General features: G+C 43.7%; 1 protein-coding gene across 2 annotated transcripts; it reads right to left on the bottom strand.

Moving 5' to 3' along the window:
* Positions 1–443: 443 nt before the first annotated feature.
* LOC121533181 (aftiphilin) lies at positions 444–15218 on the bottom strand. 2 transcript variants are annotated; one of them, XM_045216371.1, is made up of 10 exons: positions 15071–15218; positions 11153–13079; positions 10226–10389; positions 9574–9703; positions 9176–9232; positions 7615–7746; positions 6107–6167; positions 5211–5294; positions 4403–4526; positions 444–1149 (listed from the first exon to the last, which is right to left on the bottom strand). In XM_045216371.1, the coding sequence occupies exons 2-10, from the start codon at positions 13040–13042 to the stop codon at positions 1002–1004; spliced, it is 2790 nt and encodes a 929-aa protein (XP_045072306.1). In that variant the 5' UTR covers positions 13043–13079; positions 15071–15218; the 3' UTR covers positions 444–1001. The 2 variants fall into 2 exon arrangements, with proteins under 2 accessions (XP_045072306.1, XP_045072307.1); XM_045216372.1 differs by lacking the exon at positions 5211–5294.
* Between the last annotated feature and the right edge of the window lie 1777 nt (positions 15219–16995).

Raw genomic sequence — 16995 nt, 5'->3', positions numbered from 1 at the left:
GTTAAGGATAAAATCTAGGCCCTATGTAAAAGGACTAAAGAAAAAAACTAAGGCCATCAACACAACAGGGAAAAAAACATTCAGCTGGATTTTGCAGGCAGTGTGGTTTCAAGTCATTTATATATATATATATAATATTTGTTGTATAGTCAAACTGAGTGAACAAAACATTAGGAACACCTGCTCTTTCCATGACAGACTGACCAGGTGAAAGCTATGATCCCTTATGGATGTCACTTGTTAAATCCACTTCAATTAGTGTAGATGAAGGGGAGGAGACATGTTAAAGGAGGATTTTTAAGCCTGGAGACAATTGAGATGGATTGTTTATATGTGTGCCAGCCAACTTGACAACTGTGGGAAGCATTGGAGTCAACATGGGCCAGCATCCCTGTGGAACGCTTTCGACACCTTGTAGAGTCCATGCCCCAACGAATTGAGGCTGTTCTGAGGGAAAAAGGAGGAGCAACTCAATATTAGGAAGGTGTTCCTAATGGTTTGAACACTCAGTGTATATCCCACTTCACTTTATTCGAGCCTCGCTTTGAAGAGGTTCAACCAGTGTTTCATTTCCTCACAAAGACAAAAATTGACACGCCCACCACAATGAGAAACGTAAAAACCACCTTCAAAAAAACAACGCAATTTGTCCCTGATTATGTACACATTGATTCTCCTATTATAAACAAACGGCCTCTCTCTAGGACCTTGATCTATAAATTAAACAAACTATTTTAATATGTTCTCTTGTTCTATTGACAAAGCTCGCTTTACAGGCTTAGCCTAGTCCAGGTCTGACTAACCATTCTCCACTCACAAGGACAATCAGTAAATGCTTCACTTGATTAAAAAGATTACAACTGAAAATAACAAAACATAAAAAGGGAGAAAATAACAAAACAATGATGGCATGGAAGCAAAAATGATAACTTCATGATATAGTGATAGAATGACAGACAGTGTTAAGGAGGAGAAGGGCATTAATGGAGGGGGGTGGTGGATCAGTCGGGTGTGGGGTCAGAGGAGCTGCCCAGGGGGGTCAGCGTGGTGGGGAACATCAGCACCTTGGCCTGCATGAAGGACAGGTCTGGTAGCCCTGCAATCACCTTCAACGCCTCCTCACTTAAGTTCTCCTCTTTCCGGGGCTTTCTGCAGAATCCGAGAGAAGGAGAGGGACACCATTTTTATTTGAGAATGCACACACACGGGATGCATCCGAAATGGCACCATATTCCCTTTGTGGTGCACTACCTTTGACCAAGGTGCATAGGGAATAGGGTGCCATTTGGGACACATCCATTCATCCTTCACTAAATGAATGTGCCACAGTCAGATTCTCATGGGCTTCGCCTCTTTCTCATGTCTCTTTCCTCGATTCCTTGTGCCCTCTTTCCTCACCTCCTTCTCAAGATGCATTGGAGAAGGTCAGAGGGGAGAAAAGGGGGACACGAGGAATCAAGGAAAGAGAATTGAGAAAGAGCCAAGATATAGCAAGCTACTACAGATGTGTTTATTTCGTTCCCATATACATCCTGGTCCTCTGTAGCTCAGCTGGTAGAGCACGGCGCTTGTAAAGCCAGGGTAGTGGGTTCGATCCCCGGGACCACCCATACGTAAAAATGTATGCGCACATGACTGTAAGTCGCTTTGGATAAAGGCGTCTGCTAAATGGCATATTATTATTATATTACATCCTGTCTGCATGCTGATGTAAGGGGCTCCGACAGTGACATTAGAAAATCTGTCTCCCTCTAATGGACCAACTGTTCCAAAGGGTCACAACTAGAATGTGGTTAAAGTAATTCCAGCCATGCATGTCTATAAATACCAGTGGTTGTTTATGTCTGTTCGCCATTTAACTAAGTAACGTTTGACTTAAAAGTATTAGCTCTAACTGACGGCAAATATATTAACCTTATCCCCTTTATAGCATCATTGCTTACCCAATTACTGCACATTGATCTGGTACTGGTACTCCCTGTATATAGCTCCATTCTTGTGTATTTCTTTCCTCGTGTTACTATTTTATTTTTTGAACTCTACATCATTGGGAAGGGCTCGTAAGCAAACATTTCACTGTAAAGTCTGCACCAGTTGTATTCGGTGCATGTGACAAATACAATTTCATTTGATTTCATGTTTGGGAGCGAGATGTTTTTTTGCAAGGTTATCGTTTTTCTATTCTCATCACCAAGGGGCGCAATAATAAACTGTGTGCGTCCAAAATGGCATCCTATTCCCTTTATAGTGCACTACTATTGGTCAAAGGTAGTGCACTATAAAGGGAATAGGGTGCCATTTATAATTTATGCCATTTAGCAGACGTTTTTATCCAAAGCGACTTACAGGCATGTGCACAGATCGGGTTCTACCTGTGCCTGAGCACCTGCCCCTTTTCGGTGGTGATATATATATATATTTTTTAAATTGTATACCGTTTTTGTCGTTGCTGTTCTGAACCCACTGCCCCAAAGTTGTTGTGACGACGTCAAGTTCGCCACCTCATTTTAGGACTATAATTTCCTCCTCATATTGTGCAAATGTGTCTCCACACACCTAGGCCTAAGCTATTGATGGACTCAAGACAAGGTCATTTATTGATCTCAGATTCTCACTTTGTCAGTGTCAAAGTAGCCTGTCATTTCGATCATTTCTGCGGTATTAAAAAATATTCTGCCACCAGTCATGTAAAATGATGTAGAATTGCATGAAATGTGTTTATAAAAAAGGCACTACATTTCCCAGACCCTAGGCTACTAAAAATGGTCCCCATGTGTGCAACTTCTCTAAGTGCCTCTACTCTACTGCTCTATGCCACTACGCAAATGCGATGATATGCAGGCAATACTTTATCATAAAGGTAAAAAAAAAAAGATCTAATGCGCTCCGGTACCTCAGAGGTCCCCAGGTCACCCCCCCTCTCGCACTCACTTTTTGTTCTGCCACCTCCTGATTTACAAATTAAGCACTGAACACAGGTAGTCTAGACTCTAGCTAACCACCATATACTAAAATATCCACACAAACCACTAGCCAGCCAGCCATATATCATGAGTTAGAAGATTATAAATATTAGGCTATATTATGAAGTTATTAAGAGTATTGAAGTTAAATCTGCTAACTAGCATTACTCAATGATCAGCTGATAGCCGACCCTCTTTTCCCGATATCAATCATGTCTTTCTTTAGAAGGCACTGTAAGTAGCTTGCTTACTATTTGTGATGAGTGTTGTTGCAGAAATAAATAGGCATATGCTAAAAATAAAAAATGCGCTACAGAGGCAGTTATTTTATGAATTTCGAGATATGAATTATAAAATTCATTTTGAGCACCTTCCCCCTGAAAGGTCTGTGCATAGCCCTGCATGCATACATTTTTGAGGTGCTGTAATAGACCAACCTGGTCGAGGTGCAGTAATATACCAACCTGGTCGAGGTGCAGTAATATACCAACCTGGTCGAGGTGCTGTAATAGACCAACCTGGTCGAGGTGCAGTAATAGACCAACCTGGTCGAGGTGCTGTAATAGACCAACCTGGTCGAGGTGCTGTAATAGACCAACCTGGTCGAGGTGCTGTAATAGACCAACCTGGTCGATGTGCAGTAATAGACCAACCTGGTCGAGGTGCAGTAATAGACCAACCTGGTCGAGGTGCTGTAATAGACCAACCTGGTCGAGGTGCTGTAATAGACCAACCTGGTCGAGGTGCAGTAATAGACCAACCTGGTCGAGGTGCAGTAATAGACCAACCTGGTCGAGGTGCAGTAATAGACCAACCTGGTCGAGGTGCTGTAATAGACCAACCTGGTCGAGGTGCAGTAATGTACCAACCTGGTCGAGGTGCAGTAATATACCAACCTGGTCGAGGTGCTGTAATAGACCAACCTGGTCGAGGTGCAGTAATATACCAACCTGGTCGAGGTGCTTGTAATAGACCAACCTGGTCGAGGTGCAGTAATAGACCAACCTGGTCGAGGTGCTGTAATAGACCAACCTGGTCGACAGGTGCAGTAATAGACCAACCTGGTCGAGGTGCTGTAATAGACCAACCTGGTCGAGGTGCAGTAATATACCAACCTGGTCGAGGTGCTGTAATAGACCAACCTGGTCGAGGTGCTGTAATATACCAACCTGGTCGAGGTGCAGTAATATACCAACCTGGTCGAGGTGCAGTAATAGACCAACCTGGTCGAGGTGCAGTAATAGACCAACCTGGTCGAGGTGCAGTAATATACCAACCTGGTCGAGGTGCAGTAATATACCAACCTGGTCGAGGTGCAGTAATAGACCAACCTGGTCGAGGTGCAGTAATAGACCAACCTGGTCGAGGAGCTGTAATAGACCAACCTGGTCGAGGTGCTGTAATAGACCAACTTGGTCGAGGTGCAGTAATAGACCAACCTGGTCGAGGTGCTGGTCTTCTCCATAGTAGACATAAGGCGGGCGAAGGCGTCAGCCACACGGCTCCCAGAGCCACTGGGGTCCAGTTTAGCGGTGGTTAGCTCATACAGCTCCGGGTCCACACCTAACCACACAAACACATTATATTGGATGCATCCCAAATAGGGAGCTATTCGAGACACATACACGGTCTACTATTCCACACAAAACTTAAGTGTAGCCAATTCCCAAATATTTTGGGAGATATTCTGATTCAGGTTTTGATTCAGTTGGTAATATTAACACATACAAAAAAGAAGACCTTGATTAAGTGAGGTCAGTATCTAAGCAAAGACAAGAAGAAATCTAAAACACATGGTAGTAGAAGAGGAAACTGAGTATGGCAGAGGCTCTTTCACAATCGTCATTCCTCGATTCCTCACGTCATCCCTCCATCCTCGCCTCTTTCCCAACACGTATTGGAGGAGAAGATCCAAGCTTCCTCCTCTCTGACCTCCCCCAGTGCATTTTGACAGAGAGGTGAGAGGACACGAGGAATCGGGGAAAGAATAAGGCCTTATCCCAAACTGACTCCTAGACCTCTACACCTTGTGAAGATCTCAGAGGATTCAATGGGTGTAAGCCATATATGGTAGTAGGTCCACCTTGCCTTCTGATTAGATAGGTGGAATTATCACTGTATTGTTTACCCCTATCCAATCCTCTACGGTCTCTGCATAGGGTGTAGGGGCAAACGGTCCATTTGGGATTCAGACAAATGTATGAAAAAGAGTCTGGCAGTCAGGGGGTTGGAGTTTCCTGTGCTGACCTGGGATGGAGGTGGAGCTGCTAGAGCCAGAGTCCTCCACGGGCCCAAAGAAATCGAGGTTGAGCAGAGACGAGCCTCCGCTCGCTTGACATTCAACATAGCGGACAGGCAGACCGAGGCGGCAGCGGGTTATAACACAGAGAAGAAGTCAGGAAAGAGACGCACTTAAAGACATGCAGCTGATCTGGTCATTGTTATTAGTTACAAAGAAAGAGCACAGGGGTCGTGTTCAGTAGGCACGAAACGTTTGAAAACATTTTGCAACGGAAAATTACGAGTTTCTTAAGTCCAGGTAGTCCCTTTGTTTTATTCCGTTTGATGTCTAATGAACATGACCCAGGGCAAGCTAACTGACGTAGCGGTGTTAATGAGAAGATATTGATTCTATCTACAGGTTAATGAAAAATGTGCGTTGACATTTTGAAGTATGAATGGCCATCATGGCTTTGTAGCATGAACCGTACAGATCTTTTAGCTAAACTGCAAAATAATTGGATTTGTTGCTAACAACAAAGGCATAAGGAAAAGACTTGATGAGATAAATATGTTTATGCATCTGGATATGACAACTGAAATCAGAAATGGTCCAATATGGCAATGAAATACACAAAATCTTGGAGCATGTGGATAAGAATGTTCTGTCTACTATAGTCCTTACAACAAAACCTCTGTGTAAAACTATAACATGTAATGACCAATGGTTGATGAAGTAAACATCAGATGATGTTGTCCAATGGAAGTTAATGGAAGACAACAGGCAAAAACAGGACTAGGCTGCTTGTGTGTTTGGACAAAACAGTTTGAGTGGTGGAAAAAAAAAGAATAGGTTAGCTCTGGATAGAGCCAATGGGGACAACGGTTCATATCTCAGCAGGTGGTTTGGGGGAGGGACCTACCGTCCAGGGGGTTAGTAAGGCCACTGCTGCTCCAGTCAAACTGGACGGGCGGGAGCACTTCCTGGTGAGGAGGAACAAACAGGCTCAGAAGAGGGTGGAGACACTCAGTAAAAGCAAACAGCTTTGTCAACAGGTGATTCACATATGCAGGTGGTCAGGAAGCCTGCTAATGGACTGCTTCTACCACAGGAGGTTGGTGGCACCTTAATTGGGGATGACGGGCACGTGGTATTGGCTGGAGCGGAATCAGTGGAATGGTACCAAATACATCAAACACTTGGTTTGATGCCATTCCACTGATTCCGCTCCAGTCATTAATATGAGCCGTCCTCCCCTCAGCAGCCTCCACTGGCTTCTACCCTTATAACAACTCAGCAGTCTAAGGGTGAGTTCCTACCAGACTACATAGCAGACCGATGCCATATCTTACAACGCCTGGATAGGTATTTAACATATCAGCTTACCACTTCATGGGCGCGTTCCTCTGCCCAGGCGTTGCTGACGCCTGCCCAATATTACAACGCCTAGATAGGTATTTTAGGTATCAGCTAACCAACATCATATGTTACAGCAATCTGTCAGTCGATGATACAGTCGAAGATGTGGCACAAAACCATTGGATGATGCATGCACCGTCTGAGCAGGGGAACGCGACCCATATGACAGAGCCATCTGATGCCCGGCTGCACAGTCGATGACGTGGCACGATACCATTGGTTGATGCAATGCCTGCACATCTTGTGGGGCAGGAACTCAACCTTAGTATTCTCAGCCAAATCATTTGGCCAACTTATTTGAATAGCACCTCAGGTTCTACATTAGACCAATTACCGTAGAACACATATATATAAACACACTCTCTCTATTCATTGTATACAGTTGTGACAATTGGCCTTACAGCCAATACAGCAGTGGAGGCTGGTGGGAGGAACTATAGGAGGACGGGCTCATTGTAATGGCTGGAATGGAATAAATGGAACAGAGTCAAACATGTGGTTTCCATATGTTTGACACGGTTCCATTTATTCCATTCCAGTCATAACAATGAGCCCGTCCTCCTATAGCTCCTCCCACCAGCCTCCTCTGCAATACAGTATATACCACCAGGGGTCTCCAACCCTGTTCCTGGAGGGCAACCCTCCTCTAGATTTTCGCTCCAACCCCAGTTGTAACTAACCTGGTTCTGCTGATCAACCAGCTAATTATTAGAATCAGGTGTGCTAGAGTAGGGTTGGAGTGAAAAGCTACAGGATGGTAGCTCTCCAGGATCAGGGTTGGAGAGCCCTGGTATATACTCATTTGACTACTGATGAGAAGAAATGCATCTAAAAGGCCTGAAATGCATATAAAAAGGCCTGAAATGCATCTAAAAGGCCTGAAATGCATATAAAAAAGGCCTGAAATGCATCTAAAAAGGCCTGAAATGCATCTAAAAGGCCTGAAAAAACATACAATGCAAAACACTGTGCCCCAAAAGGACCATAGTGATTCAATTTAGGAGTCCCAACCTGGGCTGTGTATGGTGGACTAGTGCTTATGATCTCTGCTGGGGCCACTGGAGGTGCTTGTTGTGCTATGGACGCGATCATCTCTGCCGCTGATATGGGTTTTACTGGCTCTTTGGTGGGTTCCAGCATGCCCTAGGTAACAGAGAGGCAGGGTTACATCCTAAACATACTAAATACTGGTATGTGTATAGGGTTGAAAAAATCTGGTTAAAACCTGGGAATTTTGGGAAGGTTCCCAGAATGTTGCAACCATATATTTGTAGGATATACACTACCAGTCAACAGTTTGGACACACCTACTCATTCAATAGTTTTTCTTTATTTTTACATTGTAGAATAATAGTGAAGACATCAAAACTATGAAATAACACATATGGAATCATGTAGTAACCAATAAAGTGTTAAACAAATCCAAATATTCAAATAGCCTTGATGACAGCTTTGCACACTCTTGGCATTCTCTCAACCAGCTTCACGAGATAGTCATCTGGAATGCATTTCAATTAACAGGTGTCCCTTCTTAAAAGTTAATTTGTGGAATTTCTTTCCTTCTTAATGTGTTTGAGCCAATCAGTTGTGTTGTGACAATGTAGGGTGGGTATACAGAGGATAGCCCTATTTGGTAAAAGACCAAGTCCATATTATGGCAAGAACAGCTCAAATAAGAAAAGAGAAAACAACAATTCATCATTACTTTAAGACATGAAGGTCAGTCAATACAGAAAATGTCAAGAACTTTGAAAGTTTCTTAAAGTGCAGTCGCAAAAACCATCAAGCGCTATGATGAAACTGTCTCTCATGAGGACTGCCACAGGAATGGAAGACCCAGAGTTACCTCTGCTGCAGAGAATATGTTTATTAGTTACCAGCCTCAGAAATTGCAGCCCAAATAAATGCTTCACTGAGTTCAAGTAACAGACACATCTCAACATCAACTGTTCAGAGGAGACTGTGTGAATCAGGCCTTCATAGTCGAATTGCTGCAAAAAAAGGACACCAATAAGAAGAAGAGACTTGCTTGGGCCAAGAAACACGAGCAATGGACATTAGACCGGTGAAAGTGCTCAGCATATGTGGGAACTCCTTCAAGACTGTTGGGAAAGCATTCCAGGTGAAGCTGGTTGAGAGAATGCCAAGAGTGTGCAAAGCTGCCATCAAGGCAAAGGGTGGCTACTTTGAAGAATCTCAAATATAAAATATATTTTGATTTGTTTAACACTTTTTTGGTTACTACATGATTCCATGTGTTATTTCATAGTTTTGATGTTTTCACTATTATTCTACAAATGTAGAAAATAGTAAAAATAAAGAAAAACCCTGGAATGAGTAGGTGTGTCCAAACTTTTGACTGGCACTGTATGTGTCAGTGAAAAATGTTTTGCAACGAGTTGACAAAAATGTCACCCAATTTTTTAAAATGGTATAACCCTTGAGTTCATTTGTCTCTTGGTCCGTTTCTTCGAGAGGGGCAAAACAATTGAGGGAGCGAGTGGGTGGTTTGAAGGCCTAATCTTGAACTAGGGAGAGATTAATACATCCTTGCAGCCAATAGTTAACTCACCAGGCTGGCAGCATACATGGGAACTATCACTGGCTGCTTCTTCTGACCTGTGAACAGCTGTGGGGAAACACAGAACACATTTCACAATCATTCCTCCTCTCTCTGCTGCAAATAGTCTTATAAACAGCCTTATTCCATTACACAGACGAGAAGTCAAAACATTCTCGCAATTCATCTGAAATACAATCACGGTTAGTGTTTTTTTCACAGAGCCATTAATTTAAAAAAGGACAAGATCACAGAAAGGGGGAGAATGGTATGTTCCAAATGGCACCCTATTCCCTATAGTGTGCACTACTGCTGACCAGAGTGGTCAAAAGTAGTGCACTATATAGGGAATAGGGTGCCATTTGGGACAAAGCTAATGTGATGACTGGTGACCCGGCTGCAAAACTCACAATGTTTCTAATGTCGATGCCCAGGGAGCAGAGTAGTGTCTTGTTGCTGTGCGAGCCGCCCCACTGGTGCCGCAGGCCAAACGCCTCGTGGATGTCCAGCAGTTGCCTCCACAACACGTCCCCCACGACCCTGTAGCAACGGACAACGATGACAAAGCAGGAACGTTAAAAAAAAATGTCTTGACTGCATAGTATACAGACACAGTAACAGTATATTTTTGTATAAAAAAAATTATAAAAAAAGATAAAGCAGACCAAAAATTAGTTGACACCTGGTGAGTCTTTCTGTGTATTGATGAGATTGTGTGTAGTTATGGGATATTAGCCTAACTTTATAGTAAGGAGATTAAAAGTAGGGTCGGGACGATACTAGCATCGCGATACTCGTTAGCATCGTGGCAAGGAAACAAAACACGAAGTGTTTTAACTTCTTTAGGAAAACAGCCCTAATGTTGGAAACAAACGCCATTATGTTGTCATCCAGAGTCACATTTATTTATTTTCCAAGCTATAGCACACAATATTTTACATACAGCAGATTTTTAAGGATCAAAGAGTTTGATTTGCTTTGTGTTTTCTTTTTTGCCATGGAAAAAATATTGCAATACTGGTATCGTCCCAGCCCTAATTGAAAGGGGCGCATTTCTCTCACCCATTGTCTGGCACACTGCTCTTCATTTCACGCACTTCCTGCTGTAACCTCGCAGGAGGCTCCAGCAGGATTTTGAGGGGTAGCACCTCCTCCCCCACCTGCGGGGCAGGTGCGTCGGGGAACATTTCCTGAAAGAGCTTCTCCAGCCGACTGCACAGCCCTGCCTGGTATAACAAACACATGATAACGACCAACATTGTTGAATAAGACACTGGTTCAGTGGTACGACAAACACGTAATAACTAGCAATATTGTTGAATAAGATACGGGTTGAATAAATCTTCGGTTATCACGTGTGGCAGCTGGCAGTTAGCCTGCATTGCTGTACAGGGGATGCACAATACAATAGACAGACAGCTCAATATAAATATAAATGTCTGTCTCGATGGACAATAAAGCTGTATTCTATTCAACAATGACTGACACTAACGTGATTAAATCAACACATTTCAAATCCTCAATAAGTTGTAGTGCCTGACTCCAATAGCAAGGACAAGAAGGGGCATTGCTAAATGGTATGTCCTTGAAAAGGTGGAATTCCCTGCCTGGTCACATTCCTAAGGCAGGGCAGGTGTACGGCTCTCTACTACTCTAGTGATAAACGTCATGAGAGCGTCAGAATTCCCCTAAAAGTGTCATTGAGCATACTGTTCATGGATAGTGCATTATAACAACGTTCAATAGGGCACCTTTGATTAGTGTAAGAGGGGTTTTTAAACACCACTACCTTCCTGTCAAGTATGCTACATTTCTGAACGCTACAGAGGTGGTTCAGAAACACACTCGCGTGATGAGTTATCTTGCCTGAGACTTGACAACTTGTATTGGCTCCCTGAGCCTTTAGCTCAGAAGCGTAATATGTTATTGTGGTGCGCAGGAGAACCGAGTTCAAACCCTGAGTGGTCAAACTTTCACAGAAAAACGTACCGGTTGACTGTCTCTCCTACTGATCTGATGGCTGCTGGGTGGAGGGGCTGCTACAGGTTCACTCTCCTGCCAGTCGTCTTCACCCGTTTCCAAAGGAGCAGCGGTGGTCGGCTCCCCTCCAAATGCAGCCCAGGAATCGCCCTCCCCTTGACCCTGTTCAGGCTCATCAAAGGCATTCCAACCAGCATCTGCATCAGGGTCGGCACCAACAGGAGCTGAGCTAAAGTCGGCAAAACTGTCGCTGCCGGGAAAATCTGCAAACTTCCCCCCATCTTCGTCCTCAATTGCCTTCCCACCACCAATGTGGCTGTTGGGGGCGTCGAAATCGCCAAAGTCTTTGTCGTCGTCCACTAGTCCCTGTGTGAGTTCCTCTAGTTGCAACTCTGGCTGGTCAAAGTCAGCAAAGCCCTGTCCGCTAAAAGAGGCCACGTCCCCGAAGTCTCCAAAGTCACCAAAGTCTTCACCATCGTCGTCCTCCGGCAGTTGGCTGTGGTCAGCAGGCGTGGCCGTCTCCTCTTGGAGCGGCGGCGAGGGCACCGAGCCCGTCGTGCTGATGTCACCGTACTCCTCAAGGGCGTCCGTGGACAGCGGTCGACCGAAAGACGTTTCAGTCTCTGTTTCTGTTTCGTTTCCGGACCCCGGCTTCTCGTCTGCTTGCTCACCATTCCCATCTTCATCGTCTGTATCGGGCAAAATCCTGTTTTCACTGACACCTGCCTCTTCTTCTGCCCCCTCCTCTTCCGACTGCTCCAAATCCACACCGTTCTGGGTGACCGGTTCGTCAACATAAAGTGCCTTGGAGGCAGAGTCCTCGCCACAAACCACCTCTTGGGTAGAGTCCTCAATACAAACTACCTTGGGGACAGAGTCCTCACTACAAACCTCCTCTGGGGCAGAATCCTCACTAATAACCACCTCAGGAGCAGAGTGCTCGTGTGCAAATTCCGGTTCTACGCTCCTTTGTTCAGAGTTAGCAGTGTCTCTATGAAAGCCCCCGCCCCCTTTGCTCAAGCCTTCGTCAGTGTCTCGAGCCTCAGCAGGGTGCGATAGAGAATCAGAGCCAGCGATGTCGTTGGATCCAGTTGTAATGTGAGTGTCCCTGATGTTGTCCTCTGAGCTGATTCCCTGCTCTACATTAGAGTGTTCCTGCTGCCTCTGTTGCTGGCAGGTGTCCTCTGCCAGCCGTTCGTCCCGGTTGGGATTGTCCAAGTTCTCGCTCGTGCGGTTTGTCACCTCGTTGGAGTGTCCTTGAACGTCTGCGTTAGAAAAAGCAGAAAAATCCGCAAAGTCGTCCTCGGGGCTGCTGGGAGGGCAGTCGTCTGCACACTCTGTGGTGGTTCCTTTCTTTTTAGAGTGGATCAATTTCTGCAAAGATGGGCTTCCCTCTATTTCAAAAGTAGCAAAGCCGTTGGTCAGAACCTCCGCGACCCCACCGTTGCAATCAACAGGCTTGTCTATGTGGTCAGTCTGACCCCTCCCAGATATGTCCAGGGAGGTAGAATGATTATTGTCTCGAGTGTGGTCGGCAAGCTTTTTCAACTCCTCCACATTCACAGTTCTTTCCGAAGGACTGTCGTACTGGCAGCCACCCGGCACGACACCATTTGACTTGGAGTTGGAGCGCTCGACCACGGGACCCCTTCCCACGGGACCTGAGCTGAGGTTTGACAACCCAACCACCCCTCCATTGTTGAGGAGTTCGGGTGGTGAGGTGGCGGCCAAGGCTGGGGTCTGGTTGAAGGTCGCTGGGGTGTCAAACTCATTGAAGCTGGCGCTGGTCGGAACTCCAGAGAAGCCCCCAAAGTCCCCAAACTCATCGTCCTCTTCCTCAGCTCCGTCCTCCATTGGGGGTGGGGAGGAGGAGTACATGCGGATCACGTCCGGCTCCATGGTCCTGAAGCAGTCACACTATGCCTTGAGGTTACACCTATGGAGGGGAAAGACACTAGTCAGTGTGACCAAACAATGAAGGGCGCATAAATGCAAGAATGTACACTATTTCCCTCTTTAAAAAGATTTGAGGACTAAAAGGTCAGAATTTACAAAACATCAACGTGTTAGCCTACAGACCTAGAAGCGGTCTCTGGTGGAGTCTAGGATCTAGGATGTTTTCTTTGTCTGGTGTGTTGCTTCAGCCTTAACCCAAATTAAATTACCAAAGCTCTCCAGGCTAAGAGTGGACAGATTGTTTTCAAATTGACAGTAATTAAGTGATAATGGCGAAGTGGTGTTGTGATGTAGAAAAGGCCAGAAAGGCAATGTTGACGCTCATTTCTTATGACCCACCTAAATAGTAGCAACTGAGAACTGAAAATGAGCTACACTTTCTTTTATCAGTACAAATATCGTTTGTGTTTATTTAAACTAGCCTAATTACTTCAACCAATTAACTTTGTACCCAATTTGTGTTTGCATGGACCTAAGGGTTGTGTGCGTGTAGTATTTGTAAATTGACATAGGCCTGTCAAGATATGTAGAATGCCTCCTTTTGAAATATTAGACTTAGATCATAGGCCATGTTGTGGCCTCCACGTGTGATCCATTTCCTTGACAATTTTGATTTCATCACTAAACCAGACATAGGGCATAGAAATAGAATAACTATTGATGTTCTTTTTGGATGCTCAAGGCTGAACTTGCACAATGCACTCTTAAGCCTAAATTGTGCTTTACTCTCATCCAGACTAGAGCGGTGAAAGTACAGTTCTGAGTCAAAACTGGACACAAATCTGGACATAATGTTTTAGAACAGAAAATGAATGCCCGTGAGGCCTTGAGTAGATATCCTAGGCCTAGTATGTCTTGACATGAAACCTTGGAAAGCATTTGAAATATTGTTAAATCTCTAGGCTACTTGAAGTGGCTTCTGATACTGTCTAAGAAAGCAAGATGGAATTAAATACAATAGCTATTGTATTGGCTATTCACAACAAATAACACTGCCTATTGCTTTTGTATGGGCTCTATGATTGCATGATAATGGTATGTGGTATGAATGTTTATGATTCAACATATTATAATGCAACATTATATGTTTATAATGCAACATGAATCTGTTTATAATACAACATTGTTAACTAATTGACACATCAGAAACAGGTGTCCTCCTACCCCCTGTCCTGTCCAGCTAGTTAGTCATTCACCATTTTTTCACCAAATTAGACTCTGTCAACAAGCCTAAAACTGACAGGTGATGACAAACCACTATCTGGAAACCTCTGGGTAAACAAAACAAAGATAACACGCAACTATGATCATTTGTTGCCGATTATCGACTTAACCCACAACCAATTAGTTAGCTCCATTTTAGCCGAGCAAAGATAGGTTAGGTAGCTAGCTAGCAACTGGAAGCAAATTAGTTAGCTAGCCAAATAGCTAACGTCAACCAGATAGTTAACTAGTTTGATTATACTAACAGCTAAATTACCATACGTGCCAGCCAGGCTTAGGCTAGATTGGAAAACAGGCCATGGCTGGCATACACCTTGCTCTCCATCAGATGGGAGGGCAGGGGGGATAGCTAGCTAGCTGGCTGGCTGGTTAGCCTAGATACGTAGCCAGTGTAGCTAGCTACCACCAGCCAGCACAAATGTCGTAGCTAGCAATCTAATAACAACAACCTGGTAGCCTATGCGAATGAATAGCTAGCTAGCAGTAGGCTAAATTATTATGAAAATATATTTCTACATAGATTCGATATCGAGGGCAGAAGTGACAAAGTAACTAGCTAGCTTTGTAGGTAGTTGTGATGCTAGCTAGCTTGCTAATGCTCTGACATTTGTAGCTAACTGTTAGCTAGCTATCAAGTTGTCCTCCCGTCTCTCGCTAGCTTGCTAGCTTGCTTGCTTGCGTTAGCTAGTCTCATTGTATCCTGTATCCGGGTTGGTTGGCAGTGTACCAATAAACATTTCGGCATACCTTAAGATCTTGACCATTCATTCCCATGGTTCAGTAGTGGACACTTGTCAGACTTAAAACAAGACAGCAAGGTGGTTTCGCTCTGACAGAGACACTAGCTAAGGTTGAGTCAGCCGGTTATGATGATGATCCGACTTTGGCCCCTTCTCTCTCCGAATATTACCCAGCATGCAACAAGAGCTTTTGGTTTTCCCACTGCTTTGGAAGCAGATCATAGAGTGCATGGACAAGTGGAGAATAGTCTGCATCCAAAATACTGGCTGTAGTAAAACTGAGTAGTAGTCACTAGTGGGTAAAGTACCCAATTGTCATACTTGAGTAAAGGTAAAGATACCTTAATAGAAAATGACTCAAGTAAAAGTGAAAGTCAGATCATAGGCAGTAGGGATGACCAGAGATGTTCTCTTGATTAAATGTGTGAATTGGACCATTTGCCTGTCCTGCTAAGCATTCGAAATGTAACGAGTACTTTTGGGTGTCAGGGAAAATGTATGGAGTAAAAAGTAAGTACATTATTTTCTTTAGGAATGTATTGAAGTAAAAGTAAAAGTTGTCAAAACTATAAATAGTAAAGTAAAGATACCCCAAAAAACTACTTAAGTAGTACTTTACAGTATTTTTACTTAAGTACTTTACACCACTGGTAGTAGTATTTTGTAGTATACTGAATGTAATGTATGTTGTATTATTCCCCTACACAGCAAGCTGACCCAAAGCTGTGTAGAGGTAATGGAAAAGTATATTCCCAGAATAAACATTATTTTTGTATTATCATGCAGAAGGACAGCACCCACGGCAGGGCACTGTCCTGAGAATTGGGGACTTCTTCTAGGTCAGATAGAAGAGTGAGCAACAAAAATATATTGTACTGCATACTTCTCTTTAGGCCTATAATAATCCTCAGTCATTTTAACTTGACACAATCGACAATCCAAATTTCCCAAATTAGCTGATTAATTTATGACACATGGCTCTTGATTCAAACATTTTCATTGAAAATGTATAGGCCACTGAAAGAGCTTCTCTGTGATGAGGTGATGTTGAAGGAGTCAGGCGCAGGAGGGTAAATCACAGAATAACAGGCTTTATTCCGCAACCACAGAGTTACGCCTGTTGCGCCTGTTTTGCGCACTGGAAAATACAAGGCACACGGGAAAATATCCCGGCGAAACCAAATACAAGGAGCGCCACCGAGCTTCACTACTCTCCACAATAAACAATCACACACAAAGACAAGGGGGCAGAGGGAACACTTATACAGGTACTGATGAGGGGATATGAACCAGATGTGTGTAATAAACAAGACAAAACAAATGGAATGATGAGTTGAAGAGCGGCAGTGGCTGGAAGGCCGGTTACGACGAAAGCCGAAGCCTGCCCGAACCAGGGAGGAGGCAGCTTCGGAGGAAGTCGTGACATTCTCAGCATACACAGACATTGTCAAGCATTAAGGCGAAGGAATAGAAAATCACCATTCTACTCTTTAATAATAACCTGTGCCCCTGCAATATAATCTACTGGCATCGTTCATTAATTTATTGTAATATGCCATGATTAAAAATAAACGTAATTTAATTATTGCAGAACTGAAAGGTCACTGTGTAAACATAATACTCCACAGAATTATAAATTACTTCATAACCATTAGATTATTAATTTCCAATCACACTTACATATTATATCATACTGAAATATGAGGTATGTTGTGGTTATAAGTTAATCAATACTAGTTAATCAATATATTATCAAAATGTTATCAAATTAAGGACAAACTATGTCCTTTATTTAAATGTAATTTCCATCCTCATGTTCAGAACAGTATGTGTGCTTATGTAATTCCTTCTGAGTGCTTTAATTAACACAAAAAATGTATTGCTCAAGATCTCTGATCTTTTAAAGTTTTATTTTTATCCTGGAAGCCTTTT

The sequence above is a fragment of the Coregonus clupeaformis genome, unplaced genomic scaffold (assembly GCF_020615455.1).
Source record: "Coregonus clupeaformis isolate EN_2021a unplaced genomic scaffold, ASM2061545v1 scaf0696, whole genome shotgun sequence".
Lineage (NCBI taxonomy): Eukaryota > Metazoa > Chordata > Actinopteri > Salmoniformes > Salmonidae > Coregonus > Coregonus clupeaformis.
Note: the sequence above shows the minus strand (reverse complement) of the source record. Positions and strands in the feature narration are given on the sequence as shown.